The following is a 16,895-nucleotide window of genomic DNA, read 5'->3' as shown; positions in this document are numbered from 1 at the left end:
TCTTGCGTAGGCCTTAGAATTGAATATATTACAGGAGAACGTTGCCTTGAGGAAGGGAAGAATCCATGTGAAGTGGTGGCTTGATGCCAAGCATTGGGCATTTGTAGGCTGCCCTTTGCAGAGGACACTACTGATCTGTGCACGTTGAGTAAATCCCGAGGAACGTGGAAGTGCTGTCTGGGTTGTGCCAATCACATGAGCACAAAAGTACCTTAAGAGCTGGAGTAGGACAGCATTAGAAGCATATGATTGTAAGCTTTCAGCAGTAGAGAGCCAGGGCTTCAAGTTAAACCAACCAAGATGCAAACACCGCTCAACTGAGATAACAATTCTGAAAAAAACCCTAATTTAGCTGCAGGTCACAGACACATCATTCCCATAAGCAACACACCCATCTTAGCAGAAAACAGATGGGCCATAAAATCCACTACACTTGGATTAGCAGATATGGGGAAATTTTGAGTTTAATCTAACTACCCAAAGCAGTAACCTGCTGGTGTTCATGTTCAATATAAAGGAGGAGTTTGAGAAACTGAAGGGGTTAATTAGAGCGAGCCTAAGTCCTAGGACATAATGAATGGTTTGCTTTGGAGGGAGCTCAAAGTTCCCTCAGTCCCACCCCCTGCCATGGGCAGGGACACCTTCCATAGCCCAGGTTGCTCCAAGCCTCATCCAGCCTGGCCTTGGACACTCCCAGGGATGGGGCATTCACAGCTTCTCTGGGCAACCTGTCCCAGTGCTCCCACCCTCTTCGGGAAGAATTCCTTCCTGATGGCCCATCTCAATCTCCCTCTTCCCGTTTAAACCTGTTACCCCTTGTCCTGTCACTACATAATTAAAGCACAAAGCTAAATGACAGGCTGTTAACAGAATGCTTTTCCTACAGCATGGTCCAAACGCAAGACCACAGGTTTACACATCACAGATGCTACCAAAGCCTTAACTTCAATACACTCAACAAGACGTACAGGTTTCGCCTTGGTCCATGATCGTGAAAAGCTTAGTACTTCATTATGGGAAATCACTCGTAACTAAAAGTGACCATAAACCATGTCCTGCCACTGCAAAAAGGAGCTGGGTGTTAAACACCTCCCTCTCCGGTGAGTATGGCTGTTATTTTTTCAGCTACAAATGACAAGAAACCTGGGTGGCATTGCAAAGGATAGAGAGAGGGGCACAAAAACCTAACAAAGTACAAATGACAAGAAACCTGGGTGGCACTGCAAAGGATAGAGAGGCACAAAAACCTAACAAAGAGCTTCACAAGACATTGTGGATGACACTTAGAAAAATACTGAGGCTGATAATACATGCCAAAATAAATGTCAGCTCAACCGCTGGAGTTCATGCTGGCTGAGCAAAAAGTTAGTTCCTGGAAAAAGGCAGCATTCATTTGTCAATACCAGCTGAAAAAAAACTCCTACTCAGACAATCTTTAAAGCTTTGGTATGAGATGAGTGATTATTACTCACAGCTATTTCTGCTCCATTAGGTATGTTGAATTTGAAAATGTCTGATAAAAAGCCAAAGTCCACTACGTGTGTTTTCAATGATTTGCAAATGAACTAGTTTCAACATGTAACAGCTAACCTCAGTTATCCCACAGTCAGCAGAAAGTGGTATTTAAACAATAAGCCTGTCCTGATGAAGACTGAGATGACCCTGATCCCTATCCAGCACTGTTACTTTGTGTTTCACTGAAGTGCAAACCAACATGCCAGTACCATGGGAATTCATTTTTAAGGATACCTGTAAATAGATATCCATGGGCAGGGACACCTTCCTGTACACCAGGTTGCTCAAAGCCTCATCCAACCTTCCCCTGTCACTCCCTCTCCTTGGAAAAAGTCATGCCCAGCTTTCTTGTAGCCCCTTCAGGCACTGGAAGGTGCTATAAGGTCTCCCTGGAGCCTCCTCTTCTCCAGGCTGAACACCCCAACTCTCCCAGCCTGTCCCCATGGCAGAGGGGCTCCAGCCCTTGGAGCATCTCTGTGGCCTCCTGCGGGACTCGCTCCAACAGGTCCATGTCCCTACATTGGGGGCTCTGGAGCTGGACACAGAACTGCAGGAGGGGTCTTCCCACAGCGGAGCAGAGAGGGAGAATCTCCTCCCTTGCCCTGCTGGCCACGCTGCTCTGGATACAGCCCAGGATACAATTGGCTTCCTGGGCCACCAGCACACACAGCTGGCTCATGGCCAGCTTCTCACCCCCAGCACCCCCAAGTCCTTCTCCTCAGGGCTGTTCTCAATCCACTGCCCACCCAGTCCATCCTTGTGCTTGGGATTGCCCCAACCCAGGTGCAGGACCTTGCACTTGGCCTTGTTGAACTCCATGAGGTTGGCAGTGGCCCACCTCTCCAGCCTGTCAAGGTCCCTCTGGATGGCATCCCTTCCCTCCAGCGTGTCGACTGCACCACACAGCTTGGTGTCGTCGGCAAACTTGCTGAGGGCACACTCAATCCCACCATCCACCGCACTGACAAAGATGTTGAACAGCGCTGGTCCCAACACCGCCCCCTGAGGAACGCTGCTCATCACTGGTCTCCACTTGGACATCCAGCTGTTGACTGCAACCCTTTGAATGCAACCATCCAGCCAATTCCTTATCCACGGAGTGGTCCATCATCAAATCCATGTCTCTCCAATGTAGAGACAAGGATGTGGTGAGGTACAGCATCAAAATCTGCACAAGCACATAGATGATCTCTCTATATGATCTATATGATATAAGTGTTATCCTAACACCCACCTACTGTTAGACACTGAATTTGTATGCTACATTTTCGTTTTTAAGAAGCCAGACTTGAAGAAAGTAATTTCTAGGGAAAACTCCATGCATTTGCACTTGGCAATGCACAGCAGCTGACGAGGGAATCTGATGAGGGAGCAAGGATCGAGTCCGTAGGTTTAGCTAGGAAAGGGGAGCATACACAAATTTTTTGCTAGGAAGAACAAAAATAAGTCACTTTCAGGCTTGAATTAGCAATAAATAAATAAATCTTTAAAGAAACCTGTCTTAGCCTATGAGGGTGGAGACAACTCATTTCCCTGAATCCCTGTGTAATTCCATGTGTGGAAACATGTAGCCACTCACCCTGACTTTGCCTGGTAAGGAAAGATGAATTTAGGCCCAAAGAAACTTTCCGGGTATCAGTAAGGTACAACACACAGGAGATTCCTGTCAACAAAACATACTTGCTCTGCAACAGCTCCCCCGGCACATGGCACGTCTCGGCGAACGCCAGTAATCCAATGTTGGCTAAAGGTCCTTTTGATGTGATTTAAAGCAATGAAGTCCAAATTATGGCAAAAATGGATCTGCAACTCTTTAAAATAATTGGTCAAATGTATGTGAGGGAGAGAGGAAGGAAAAAATTAACTCATTTCCCTGAGGTCATTCCCCGAGGCCTACTTAATTGGTCACATTTAAGCTACACATTTACAGACTCTAGAACCAGGTTTGTGCTTTAAAAACTACCGTCACCTCTAAATGGGGAAAGCAAATTTGAAGCAGGGTGGTTATGCCAACTTCTATTTCACCGAGTAGCCTGTGTCATCTGATCAAAATTAAGATTTATGGAAACACCATTTCCAGCACTAGATCTGTGACTCTAATAGCACTTCTCTACTGCACAGGCTCACAGGGGCTTTGGCCGTGAAAAAAGAAAGAGAAAAGAAAAAAAAAAAAACCCAGAAACAGACTTGTCTTATGATGATTTAAGTGCGCTAGATCTTGGGGCTGGATGATGGGTACGATTGTTTTGCTTGGACCAGGAAAATCCCTTGTACATGCCAAAAGATGGTGCACAAGGAGGAAAGAGACAGCTCAGGGACAAGACAGTAGGAGAGCAGGTAGGTCTCCATGGTGGTGGTAACTCAGTACACGAGCTTCTCCTGCATCCGTGAGCGGCTGCAGCTCAGCCATGCTCTGACTGGCTCAGAATTACAGCACGTTTTGCATGCCTCGTCAGCAGTCCCTCGGCTAATGGCACAGAAACCAGTTCCTCAGCACTTGGGATCTCAGCCTGTGCCCCCACATCCAGGTGGAAAGGTGGCCAGCTGGGATCAACCCCGAAGCTGGTGCAAAGCAGGTTTAGTAGCCGAGAAGCCTGTGTATGCTGCCGAGAGCTGTGTCCAGCTAAGCACCGGCTCAGTTCCCTCAGCAAAGCAGAAGTGTTCATAGCAGCACAGGAAAACCTACTGCTGCTGAGCACCCGGGGTAACGCTGAACAGAGAGAACAATTGCTGTTGGTGGGCACCTAAGAGCAAACCTAATCATAGAATCACACAGTCACAGGATGGTTTGGGTGGGAGGGACCTTAAAGCCCCCCCAGCCCCACCCCCTGCCATGGGCAGGGACACCTTCCACCAGACCAGGTTGCTCCAAGCCTCATCCAGCCTGGCCTTGGACACTCCCAGGGATGGGGCATCCACAGCTTCTCTGGGCAACCTGTCCCAGTGCTCCCCACCCTCTGCGAGAAGAACTTCTTCCTGATGTCCAATATAAATGTACTCAGAGGCTTCCCTTCTCCAGGCTGAACCCCCCAACTCTCCCAGCCTGTCCCCAGGGCAGAGGGGCTCCAGCCCTCGGAGCATCTCTGTGGCGTCCTCTGGCCTCGCTCAAACTGGTCCATGTCCTTCAGACGTTGGGGGCCCCAGAGCTGGACACAGAACTGCGGCGGGGGGGTGTCTCAGGAAAACCTAAACCAAGATATCTTAGAGCTCTGTCCATCCCCCCACTGAAGGAGCTCCTCATCTCGGCATCCCCCAGACATCGTACCCTGGCACTGTGTTCCTGGCAGCAGCAGCTGGTGACACTTGGGCACATCTCGTCCATGAAGAAGGACGAGTTCTCCTCCTTCCTCAGCCTGGCTTTGTCTCGGCATAGAGGGAAAGGATTTTAAACCATGAAGAATGTGTGAAAGGTAAAGCAAGTCACAGGACAACCAACCCTACACAGTCACCAAGTGCCCCAGATGGCAGAGACTGATCAAGAGACCGAGTTAAAAACAGCCAAAAAAAATTTCCCATCACATCTGTTGGCAAGTCTCGAACTTCTAGCAAGAGAATAAGCAACAACTTGATTTTCCTACAGGAAGCAAGAGAATACATGTTGCAATTTTAAAGTTCACTACAAAGTGGTTGTGCCTGGGGAAAAAGAACAAAATAGAAACAGAAGAATGTCAGTAGAGTTGTTAATTGTTGTTTATTCCAGCTTAACATGCTGGCCTAAACCAGGAGGAACAAAGGCAAGTAGGTACAGAGTCACTGGTTCTGGGAGTAATTAATGCAACATTTGATTTGCATTGGTAATCCTTTACTATTAAATAAAATCTGTTAATAGGAGCAAAAGCATGCTCATAAATTTCCCCAGACAGAATCAAACCCACACATATACATGAAAAGGGAGAATGAGAAATGTATAGAACTTTTAGAATTGCAGTTTAAAGCTTTTTCAGCTTCCTCAGTTTCCTTTTCCTGATCTCTTCAGTTTATATTACAAATAAGCATGCAAACAATACATATGTTTACAGGAGAAAACGGTAATTTTTAAAGCAAATCAGCTTCACGAAATGCTGATTGATATATTTTTAATGTTACTAGCTTTGCACGCATGCCATAGCTCAGTCCAATAGATTTAATCTCCAGTAAGTTGCACAAAAATTAATGGAGAAGGCATGATATATCAATATAATGGGGTCTGGACATCCACTACGAAGCACTCTGTGTACTGAGTCCAAATCTGAGTGGCAAAACCCACATTTTGAGACCACACAGATGAGCTTAACTTTATAAAACCCTTTACCTTGTGGGTAGTGAAAACCTTATGCCACTTGGGAAGGTACAACAGTAAAACACCTCTGCCACACTTCCCATCTTCAGAAACAAAGTGCATTTACGCTTCTGCCGCCGGTATCCACGGCTGAAGCACAAAGAGCCCATAAGGCGTGCACAGGAAACCGAGGTCCCGGGAAAACATTTCGCTCCTGCCGCTGCCTGGCTCCTCTGTGCCCAGCACCACTGGCCTGGCAGAGGGTGCTGGCTCACCCTGCCCACACAGCGGGCACAGGCAGCTCCCGTTTATGTCCGTCCTGCTCCGACCCAGAAGCTCAGAAGTCTGCTGGTTCACACCACCCCACCAGGAACGTCCCAGCTACCAGGTAGCGCACATCTGGAGACCAGCCTGTTGGAACTGATGCTCCAGGGTAGGCGTAAAGTGCACGAGTCGCTATTACCACGTATGGGAGGGCAGCAAGTTCCGAGCGTGTTCGCGTTCCCGTTACCTCCTCATCGCCCCGGGAGCATCTCCACAGTCTGACAACGCAGACCACCGCGAGCGCGATGGCCATCCTCAGTTAGCCCTTCCATTCTCCCTGCCAGCCCTCACATTTGGGATGCGTTGGAAATACCAGTCCTGCAGAATCCAGTGCCAACTAATATTGGATTTTTGGCCTAGCAGCAGGAGAGTTGGTCCCTGGAGGCGCTGGCCTGAGCCTACGCAACTTTGTGGTCCCACCGAAGGAGCAGAGGTCCATCTGTTCCAAATCAATGTTTGGCTTGTGGAATGCTGGAATTTATCAGACCGGTGTAGGGGTGAGCACTGCAGGGGAGCAATGAGCTTTTCCATCTACACCGTCATATGGTAGCGATTATCCCTCGGCACAGCATAAAACATAATAACAACCAGATTTAGGGCCAGTGTACTGCAACCTGTTTCCCCTGCTGCCTCCTCCCTTTTCAGCGTTCTGTCGTTGATCCCATAAAACGTTTGCTGTTTGTATTTCCTCCTTGCAGGGCACCGGGGAGCCAGGAGTGACTTACTACTATAAAAGGGTTCTATTTTCCATGGGGTGGCATTGCACTTTGAATTTGGCTTCAGTGACAGAGGACTGAACGATGCACTAGATCTCCCTGGGCCTTTTAAAAAGGAGGCCAGGCAGGCTGGAGATGTGCAAATCCTTCAGTATCCTCTATGCACACATATTACCAAATGCTTTTTTCCCCAACAGCTCACTTGGCACTCAATGCTCTGAGCTGTATGTGGCATTTTTTACCCCCATTATCAAAAGAGCAGGTAGAACTAGAGTAGAAAACAGGAACCTGCCCTCACGTTCTAACCAAATCCAGCAGCCATTCAGGCTTGTGCCTGGGAAAAGCATGCCCCCGGCCCCTCCGCGAGGCAGGAGAGGCAGGATTTTGATCCACCATCCCTATGCATCTGGGAAACAAGAGTAAGTCCAAAATCGTCCGAACAGTCTAGAACAGGTAGAGCCTGCCAGATGCTCAAGAGTCCTGGGCTGCAGGTAGGGGTAATTGGGGCTAAATCAGGTAAAAGAGCCTTTTTCACAGCAACCTACTCAAACCACTGCCAGCTCCATCCCCCCCAGGCAGGCACATGCCACCTAGAAAAGCGGGAAGGCTGAAGGACCTGTCCAAGAGCAAATGCAACGCAGGGATCCTGAGCACAGGCTCTCATTCTTAATTGCTGGGACCTCAGCTACACCGAGGCAGCGGAAATCCTGCCCAGCGTACACCGAAAAGCAATAACGGAACTCAGGAGCATTCAGGAAATTACAGATGCACGAGCCCGGGCCACTGCCATCTGCGAGATCCTGGAGGTACTGATAAGATATAAGATCACAAACCATCTGGAAAAATATGGGCTGATGAAAGCTACTTTTCTTAGCTCCATGAAAGCTGAAAGGCCTGACAAATATGGTGGCATTTTATTATATTTTTTTAGGAAAAGATCGATGAGATTAAGAGGATTAAAGTGATGAACATGACATGAAAGAAAGCCTCAAATTGCTTAAGGTATGGCAGAGATGCGAGTCTGGGTGAAGTGGTTCAAACTAAGCAGGAACTGAACCAAACCATCAACCCCAAACTGAAACAAGCTAAAATAAATGGATTTTTTTTGTGGTTTCGGATGCTTTCTTCCTGCCTCAGTTTAAATCCCCTCTCAGACTGCAGCGTTAGCTCCAAAAGATTCACTTACACATACACACACGTGCATCTGGTAGCTGTTGTAGACAAGCTGTTGTAGCTTCTCTGTTCCCCAAAACGCCCTCAACTTGACCATTTTCTGCATCGAAGACATTCTGGCCTCCAGTCCAGTCTTAACCCTGCTTCTGCTGTAGGATCATCATCCAGTTCACAACTCTCCCCTGCCTGAAGCACATGCAGCCAAAAATAGTAAATACCCAATGAGATAACAGAGCTGAGGACAAGCCAATTTTTCAGTGCATATAGGAGGCATCTTCAAACTGTCACAGAGAGATTATGGGTCCAACCTTACAGCCCTTGACCTGTATCCCTTCACAGCTGTAAAACCTAACATTTAAGTAAATATTGTATAAATTTTGACACATAGTATAATTCAAATGAGCTTGAAGGTCAACAAGGAGACTGAAAAAACACAGGCTATAAGCAAAAATATTTTGTGAGGGCCAAGACCTACGCAGGACATGTCTGAATCACTAGTATAAAAAGAAATCTGCAGATTGCAGTGTTACAGAGCAGAGGATGCAGGCACAGACACGCAGGGGACCTGGAGCGCTCATCCGATCTGCACCCCTTGCCCACACTCACAGTCAGGAGTGCCTGTGATACTGGAGTTGTAGCAGCAGTATAGCTGCCTGATGCTGTAAGGCGAGCTTCGCAAGAAGTAAAATCACAGAGTCACAGAACAGTTTGGGGTGGAAGGGACCTCAAAGCCCACCCCCTGCCATGGGCAGGGACACCTTCCACCAGACCAGGTTGCTCCAAGCCTCATCCAGCCTGGCCTTGGACACTCCCAGGGCTGGGGCATCCACAGCTTCTCTGGGCAACCTGTCCCAGCACCTCCCGACCCTCTCCAGGAAGAATTTCTTCCCGATATCCAAAAATGTTATATTAAATCAACTGATGTGTGTGGAAAAAACAGAAATGTTTTAGGGAGCACCAACCCTCCTTCAGATCTGCCACACCGCACAGCCTTGCCTCACCTACGCCAGCTTTCCAGGTTTCTTTGACATGCTTTTAACCTCCACAACCTCCTCTGCCCGCGCAAGCAGACAGCTTTTCCTATCGTTCAAGCTGAATCTTTTTTACTGGTATTTAACCTCATTATTTCTTGCCTTACCCACTGTGGGCTGTTCCCTTAACTGTCTTGCACATAGCTGAAAATTGTTATCAAGTTGTCCTTCAGGTTTCTCCTACTTTGGTTAAAAAACTGAATTTTCTCCATTTTTGTCCTTCCAAGGGATGTTGGAATCACAATTCTAATTTGAGGCAGAAAGTCCCACTAGTACTTTACCCTCGTATGAGCTCACAAAGGATGAGTAAAAGCTGTAATAGAGGAGTGTTAAGAAGAGATGAAGTGCACAGCAGTGATTTCCCTCCTACACTCCTGGTACCTCCATCTGTGGCTCTGGCAATTCAAGAGTCAGGGGTGGTAATATTTTGATAATCCTTGAATGGCTCTAATCAAGTATGCTATAAGGGTTTCGAAAGGAAAATAGGTAAATTCATTAATGCACTGTAGCAATCAGTTCTGCCATTTAATTACATGTATCTAATTATCTGTTGAGGTGCCTATTTTGTGTATTTTGGATTTGCTTCCTGACAACTCATTACTTGTTGTCTAGTACCTGTATTAGGACAGAGAGTGAGCCACCACTCCCAGTTATCTCAGTCATTCCGGACATTGCAAATCTCTACCAGCTGCCTCTTTTCCAGGCTGTGGAATCCCTGTCCATTTTTCTTCATTTGGAGGGCTCCGATTATCCTCATACTCCTGCTACCAGTCTCCTTTTGTCCTTCAAGATTCAGGCTCAAATTAATGCAGACAATGATATAATGATGTCATTTGATGTATCTACTTTTATTAATAATTCCTTTTTTCCATTTGCTTTTTTGCCAGCTGCTGAACACCGAACTGAATGTCCCCTGTCCTTCTGCAAGGCAGTGGCCCCGAACTGGGAAAACCTCAGCAGCCTCCTGATTTCATCCCTACTGCTCTTGCTATTATTGCCCCCACATCAGGCAGGGGCCATGCACGCTAATTCCGGCTGTATCCATAGTCATGCAAAGCTGCTTCTGTCCTCACCAGCACCTCCTCACAGCATCCTCTGGGGATGCCACCCAGCCCCAGCTTTAAGCAATAAGGAATTCACCAAAGGGAAATTAACCCAAAGGTTAGACATCAGCAGCAGCGCTGGAGATGCAAGCAGGGGTCTGAATTCTGTTGAAGTGAACAGAATTCGGCCCATCACGACTTAGTAAGTCTTATGACTGATGCTAACGCTCTGCTGACCTGTGCACGAGCTGCCACTTGAAAGCCCAGGAAAGGGATGACTCCATTGAAGAGGCACGTGGGGAAATCTGCACTCTCCCTTATGAACAAACTGCAGTGCTATTTTGCAACACATTTTGCCACTATTTCCTCTGAGTACTGCGTTTCATGGGAGATTGCCCTAAAGAGCCCAGATTTTCATAATTTCCCTGGTTGACATATGAGATTTCCAGTTCAACAAACTCCATAACCAACATAAAATTAGCCAACTACGTATATTAATATTTCCCAACATTTTCTTACTGTTTTCTAAACATCTTATTCGAGAAGTAAAACAGATAGATTTGAATGGGCCTTTATAGTGTGCAGGACTCTCAGAAGTCAAGTAACTGCCAGGTTTTTGATGGAGTAGTTTATGTAATATCTGAAATATTAACAAAGTGTCCCCCGCGTAATGAGCCAGACTGCGTTTCTTCAACATATTTAGCATGAGTCACATCAGTCTCCTGTTCTGTACATGTGTCCCTACTCAGAGAATTTCCCTAAGAATGCTAGTTGTGGATTTTCAGGAAATTACAATAGTTTGAATGAATTTAGAAAGAGTCACATGCTTAGAACATACCATAATAGGTACCTCAGAAAGGAAACTGAGCAATACATTTAAAAATATTCAACTTATGGTATTTGATTAAAGCAAGGTCATTGCATTCGGTGCTTCAAGCCAGATTGTTCACTCGTACGTTTCCACTGTAGTTTTATGAAACAAAGGTTTTATCATTAATTCCACAAAATAACTATTTCACATAGCAAACCTAGAATTCAAGGCATTTAGGAAATTCTTCAGAAACATATGTTTTTAAAATATACATGGTTATGTCCCTTTGATGAGTGGAAACTGCTTTTCAACATCCTGACCACTGAAAAAGTAAACAAATGTTTTATCAACAAAAGTTGCTATTTGACGGACCTGAAGTTACGTGGCATTACAAGGTGACATTTTAAGCAACTGCCAATTAATTTACTGGGGCAGCTGCTCTGTGAAATCGGTGTGGCTCGTGAAGGCTTGAGCTGGAAATTGCTCGCGACCACCAGCAAGTGGTTAGAAGCACACATTCCCGTTAAAGGCAGTGGCTGCTGCTCGGTTGAAGCGAGAATCTCACAACCCAGCCTAAAGAATTTCCTGCAAAGAGGAGTATCAAAGGCCCATCTAGCAGCGTATTGCCCAGCTCCCCCGCAGTCTCACCAACCCAGCTTTCTCATGCTTGAAAACAAACATCCACCCTTGATGAAAGCAGAAAGCATTAAACAACCCCAGGGAAGTGGTGAGATAGGATCCACCCTGACCCCAAAGCACTGGGATCTCGTTTGGCTGTGCCTTCAAGGAGTTTTGTGTCTCGGCTGGAACATGCTGACCCGAGGGTCCAGACCTGCTTCATTCCTGGTGTAAGTCAACCGATCTAATACTATCCTATTAATGAGGAAGAGCACCCAGATTTGCTCTAGACCAACCCAGCAGGCCAAGAAGGAGGGTTAAGCATTACACATGCCTACCCACATGCCAACGTGGCCAAGTCCGACCCACGGCACGTGCACTCAACTCTCCATGACCGTTACCACAGCTCCGTAACTACAGGCCAGAGCTGGGTGACAGTCAGGAGGAAGGCAGAAAGGCACATTCCCCTCACACGCCTGCCCTGCAGACGTGCCCAGGGGTATTGCCAGCCCTAGCCAACAGCCAAGCATGCCATGCCCTTTCCCAGAGTGCTCTGGGTTCCTTCCCTATGACAGCCAAAAGGCAATCCGCATGTTAACCTTCACGGAAGTCAGGGGTTAGGTGAGTGTTGCACTAGATCCCTGAAGGAAAAGAGTAACAGTCCTGCAAGATTTCCAAACATGGCAATTTGTGAGTGACACCGTTTCATAAAACTCATCTTCCTTCCCATCCACAAGCTCTGTGCTGGAGGATCTTTGCTGCCCATCGGCTTAAACGCCCTGATGACATTGTGTAGTGTTAAAGGCTCAGACTTCTTACCTTCAATCACACACTGGTCAGGGATAGGAATTTTCTTCCCCATCTCCGTGACATATGCTTTCACTTTACCCAGGTTCTCCTTCAAGTGCAAGTAGAGCTTGTCCTGGTATTCCACGCAGCTCATCGCAGCCTCTGCGCTTCCTTTGGGGGCCTTTTCTTTAGCAGATTCTGGCAAATTTGCTGATTCCATGTAATCAATGCTTTGGGGTGAAACCAGAGAATTTCCCAGCTGCATTGCTTCAGCATCAAGGCTAAAAGGCAATTTGTCATTTTCTTGGCTAATGTAGATCTCGTTGAAGGAGATACCAGCAGTTATCTCCCCGTTCCCCTCGTCCTGTCCACTCTCCGAGTTCACGCCCTTCATGCGGACTGCATGCAAAGCAAGGCTTTTGGACCTGGAAGGGGAGTAAGGAAAGGAAAAGTGTTTTGCAATAGAGGTAAGACACAAGAATCTAAACACATGCTGTTCTGAGCTACCTCTGTGCAGCTGGTTCAGAAAGCCAAGTGTGGGGCTCACTTAGCCAGAGGCAAGTATCTTTTGATAAATATGCATTTCAAAAGCAAAACTCAAGCCATAGCCTTTAATAAGCAAATGAAACTAAATAATATCCATATATCACAACATCTGCATGCCATGGCAACTTATAACCCCAGCCCTGGAGCGTGTGTTTATTGATCACATCATAAAAATGCCAGGCAGCAGCCATGGAACTGAACAGAGATTCTTCGCTGCCCCTACCGACATGCTGGGGATGAAGTTGAGCCTCGCTAAGAGAAAGAAGGGCAGGAGTGAAGTGGCTGAAAGGGTAGATATTGGAGTGGGAAGAGAAAACCTCTGCTGAGAAGCCACGTGGGTGCACGCTGCTGTGGGATCTCTGCCAGGGTCCCAGGAGAGTCGCACTCGTCGCGCACAGCACACAGGCAAAGCTCGATTCAAACATTCGATACCTATCGTCAGCAGTAATACCCAAGGGTATCTTCCTTTCTAGTAAAGTATGCAAATATTTTCCTATCCCTTGTGCTGTTTTAGGGCACAGAGGGGATTAAATAAATAATTTTGAAAGATTTTATCAAGCCTTTGATTTCACAGATATAAGACTTGGTTAAAATTAGACTTCTGATGCCCGTAGGTATCATGCAAGCGGACCAATTTCTCAATGTTTGGATAAAGTTTTATTACAAAACTGATATGCATTAAAACGGTCACACATTTTACAGAACCATACCTGTTAAACCTCATATCCTTCCTTTCTTCTTTAGAAACCTGGCCTAAACTGTATCGCCGCACTGAGCCAGGAGTACTGTTATTGACATTTATTTTCTCTTCAAAAGCCTGTATTTTAACTTGAAGCTTTTCATCCTCTTCATTTCCATTCATAACAGATTTCAAATCATCCAGTGGTACAGGAGATTCTGTTTCAGTATCATTTTCCATCCTAAGGAATTAGAAAGCAGAGATTCAACTCTGGCATGCTGTGTTTGCAGTGATGCTGACGCTGCATTTCTGCCTGTGACCTGTATTCCATATCTGGTAAAATAATTATGTTTCAGCAGAGATTATCTTAGAGGTTGATTAACCGTTTTCAGTAACATCTCTAGATCAGTGTCTGTCAGACGGATCAGAAACATCGCTGACAACACTGGATTAGAAACTGACTGTGCTGGATCTGCATAAGCAAAACCCAACTCCTTCCCTGAGAGTCCCATGGTGAAAAGTTTTCCAACAGAACTTAAACCATTCTCTGAAGAGCACTAAACAGTGACCTATTACATTATTTTCACAAACCAAAAGTAGAGCTAATTGCAGAGTTTATAGAAGCTTGTGGTTTTAAAGGTTTGACAAAAGTACATGCAGTTCCTACTGAATTATTGTGCTCTGGGTAAGCAGAATGTCTTTACTCAGCACATGGAGAGGAACAGCTTCAGAAAAAGTTCTAAGCAAAGCAACTGGAGTTCAGCAGAAGAGAAAATTAAGACATAAAATAAACTTGTAGGACTGCAGGACAACCTGGCTTATTTTAAATTTGTTACATTACTCTCAGAATATGTAATCTTCTAATGCAAAACTCAAAGATAACTTTAAAAAAAATTGGACAGAAGCTGTTAATCTGAAAGGACAAAAAGAAATCTGCTGTCAAATATGCTCCCGGTAAAAATTTGCTTTCTAGGGATGGTTTCTATCCTCTGACCAGTGAAAATCATTGTCCTCCGTGGAGGCCCAGCAGTGCTGCCGCAGGAGCCCTAATCGCCAGCAGCCAAAGGCAGGGGGCACAGCGGGAACCCCCTGCCGAAGGGCCCCAGAGGAAAGCTCCAGCACCCAGCCCAGGGCAAGGGGAGACACCCCAAAGTCACACCCTGCCCCAAGGGTGGCCGTTTCCCTGCCCAACACCCGGTCTCCCAGATTAAGGGGTTTACTGCTGGATTCCCCAAAAGAGGGCTCCTGGAAACTGAGTTTGCTGGGTTCTTATACAGCTCACGGCGAGACTCAGCTCCTCCGAATATTGGGTCACGTGCCAGAAACCTAAACCAGGGGTATCTGCCCCCTCCCTTGCAGACGCTGCTTGCCCTTTATGCAGCAGCAGGACAATTTCCCAGGGGATCAACAGCACGCTGGGGCCAAAGCACTGGTGCTCCTTCCCCTCTTCTTCAGGGTGGTGCCTTAGTGGGATTTATAATGTTCCCATCTTACTCCGGCAACTATGGAGAGTAACTGGAGCAGAGAATCATGAAGGCAATAAAAGACAATCAGAAATCTCATAGAGAATTACGGGCTATTTGACAGTATTTACCTTTTAAACTCTATCCCACAGCCCTAAAACAAGCTTGGTTTGCTTCTGAGCATTTCTTCGGTTGGCTGGGTGGGTTGGTTTTTTTCCCCCTTGGTTTTTTTGGTGGTTGTTTTTGTTTGGGGTTTTTTTTTTTTGGTTTGGGGTTGGTTTTTTTTTTTCCCCTGATGAACAAAACATCTGAATAACTAAATCTGTAAAATATTGATATGGAAAGCCACAAGTGAGAGTTCTAACACAGCGCTTTCAAAGCAACAGAGTCTCAACAAGTCATGTCCACAGTCGGGAAAGCCTATTAAAAACTCCCAAATACGGCAAATTACCAATTGTGGAAACAAAGCATGTTAAAAAAAAATAATCATGAATACTGCATCACAAAATGCATGTTTTCATTTGTTTTGATAAAGGCAGTTCAGGATATTTCTCAGGGGAGTTGGCAAGTTTTGCCTTGTTTTAAATTTAGGCAAGATCTCATAATACATTAACACTGCAGAACACTTTGAAAAAATAATATATTCTTCTGTAAAAAACAGCCTTGGTTTGACCTTTACTAACAAATCTTTCTGGAGATGTGGGACAAGATTTAATTTATTAGAAAGCTGTCACTCCAACATAAGTCTCAACACTGGTCCCATTGTTGGAACTAAGCACCAAGAAAAACGTCTGTTCCGTACGTATATACACATAAAGCCGTCCGGCTATAGCGAGGGGATTGATGGAATGATGGGGTTTATGGACGCCAGAGCTAAACCAGGAAGCCACGATGATGGCTGGCAATAAAAACGGCCTTTTATAACAGCACCTTTTTGTCCAGCCTTCTCCTGTTGAGCTCAGATGGATTTGGGAAGGAAATACAAGAAAACGCTTCTGCTGAAGAAACATATTAATGAATCCTGCTTGCCACAGGTAAAGCAGCACTAAGTTAGTATCCATCGCTGTGTGAGTACTCCTCAAGCCACCCCCCTGGGTTTGACCCCGTGGGTGCCCAGGACCTCAGAGCACTGCAGGAGTGGGGCAAAGCCCTGGGCATGCCGCCAGGGGAGCACGCGTGTGTGAGTACTCCTCAAGCCACCCCCTTGGGTTTGACCCCGTGGGTGCCCGGGATCTCAAAGAACTGCAGGAGGGGGGCAGAGCCCTGGGCATGCCACCAGGGGACCACGCGCTCTCTCACGTGTACCTGCTTTGTGCTCACATCGATTCCCAAGAAGCCAAAAGCACATACCCCCAAGTGAAACATTCAATGAAGACTCTGCCCCACGCCCAACGGGACGCCTGGCAGACCTTCCCTCGGCCTCCCCTTCCAGCAACAGTAAAATAAACTATTGTTTGAAATCTTGGCAAGAGACATTCGGGACATTGCTGAGGTTGCTGGAGCAGGATCAGCTTACACCAAAGCTCAGGCTGTTTTCAAGAGGAAAAGGATGCACAAACCTATCATGAAACACTAAGGACATGGCTTGCAAAGATAGTAATATCCTACTCATCATTTACTGGTTTTAAATTCTCTGTAGAAAGAGACCTAAATACACAGGTCAGCAAGGCAAGAGTGATACATTAATTTGAAGAGTATTTCTCCAGACTACCAGCATCATTATCAACACCAGTCAGGTACTTAGAAAGTGGAAGAAGAGCATACACAAATAGAAACTGCTAAAAATGCACTTGAGATGGGATTCCTTCCAAGGCTTCAACCCTTATAGCACCTTCCAATACCTGAAGAAGCTACAGGAAAGCTGGAGGGGGGACTTTTTCTGAGGGCAGGGAGTGACAGGACAAGGGGGAATGGATTTAAACGGGAAGA

General features: G+C 46.3%; 1 protein-coding gene across 2 annotated transcripts in view; it reads right to left on the bottom strand.

The window, feature by feature from the left end:
* The window catches only part of VEPH1 (ventricular zone expressed PH domain-containing 1), a 78,102-nt gene that overhangs the window by 27,754 nt on the left and 33,453 nt on the right, over nt 1–16,895 (bottom strand). For both annotated transcript variants that reach the window (XM_010147064.1, XM_010147065.1), the window contains exons 7-8: nt 13,535–13,744; nt 12,309–12,703 (exon numbers count right to left, since the gene is read on the bottom strand). In XM_010147064.1, the coding sequence (XP_010145366.1) occupies nt 12,309–12,703; nt 13,535–13,744 (605 nt within the window). The remainder of the gene's footprint in view (nt 1–12,308; nt 12,704–13,534; nt 13,745–16,895) is intronic.

Source organism: Eurypyga helias, unplaced genomic scaffold (genome assembly GCF_000690775.1).
Source record: "Eurypyga helias isolate BGI_N326 unplaced genomic scaffold, ASM69077v1 scaffold1132, whole genome shotgun sequence".
In the NCBI taxonomy this organism is placed as follows: Eukaryota; Metazoa; Chordata; class Aves; order Eurypygiformes; family Eurypygidae; genus Eurypyga; species Eurypyga helias.
This window is presented reverse-complemented; position numbering and strand designations above follow the sequence as displayed.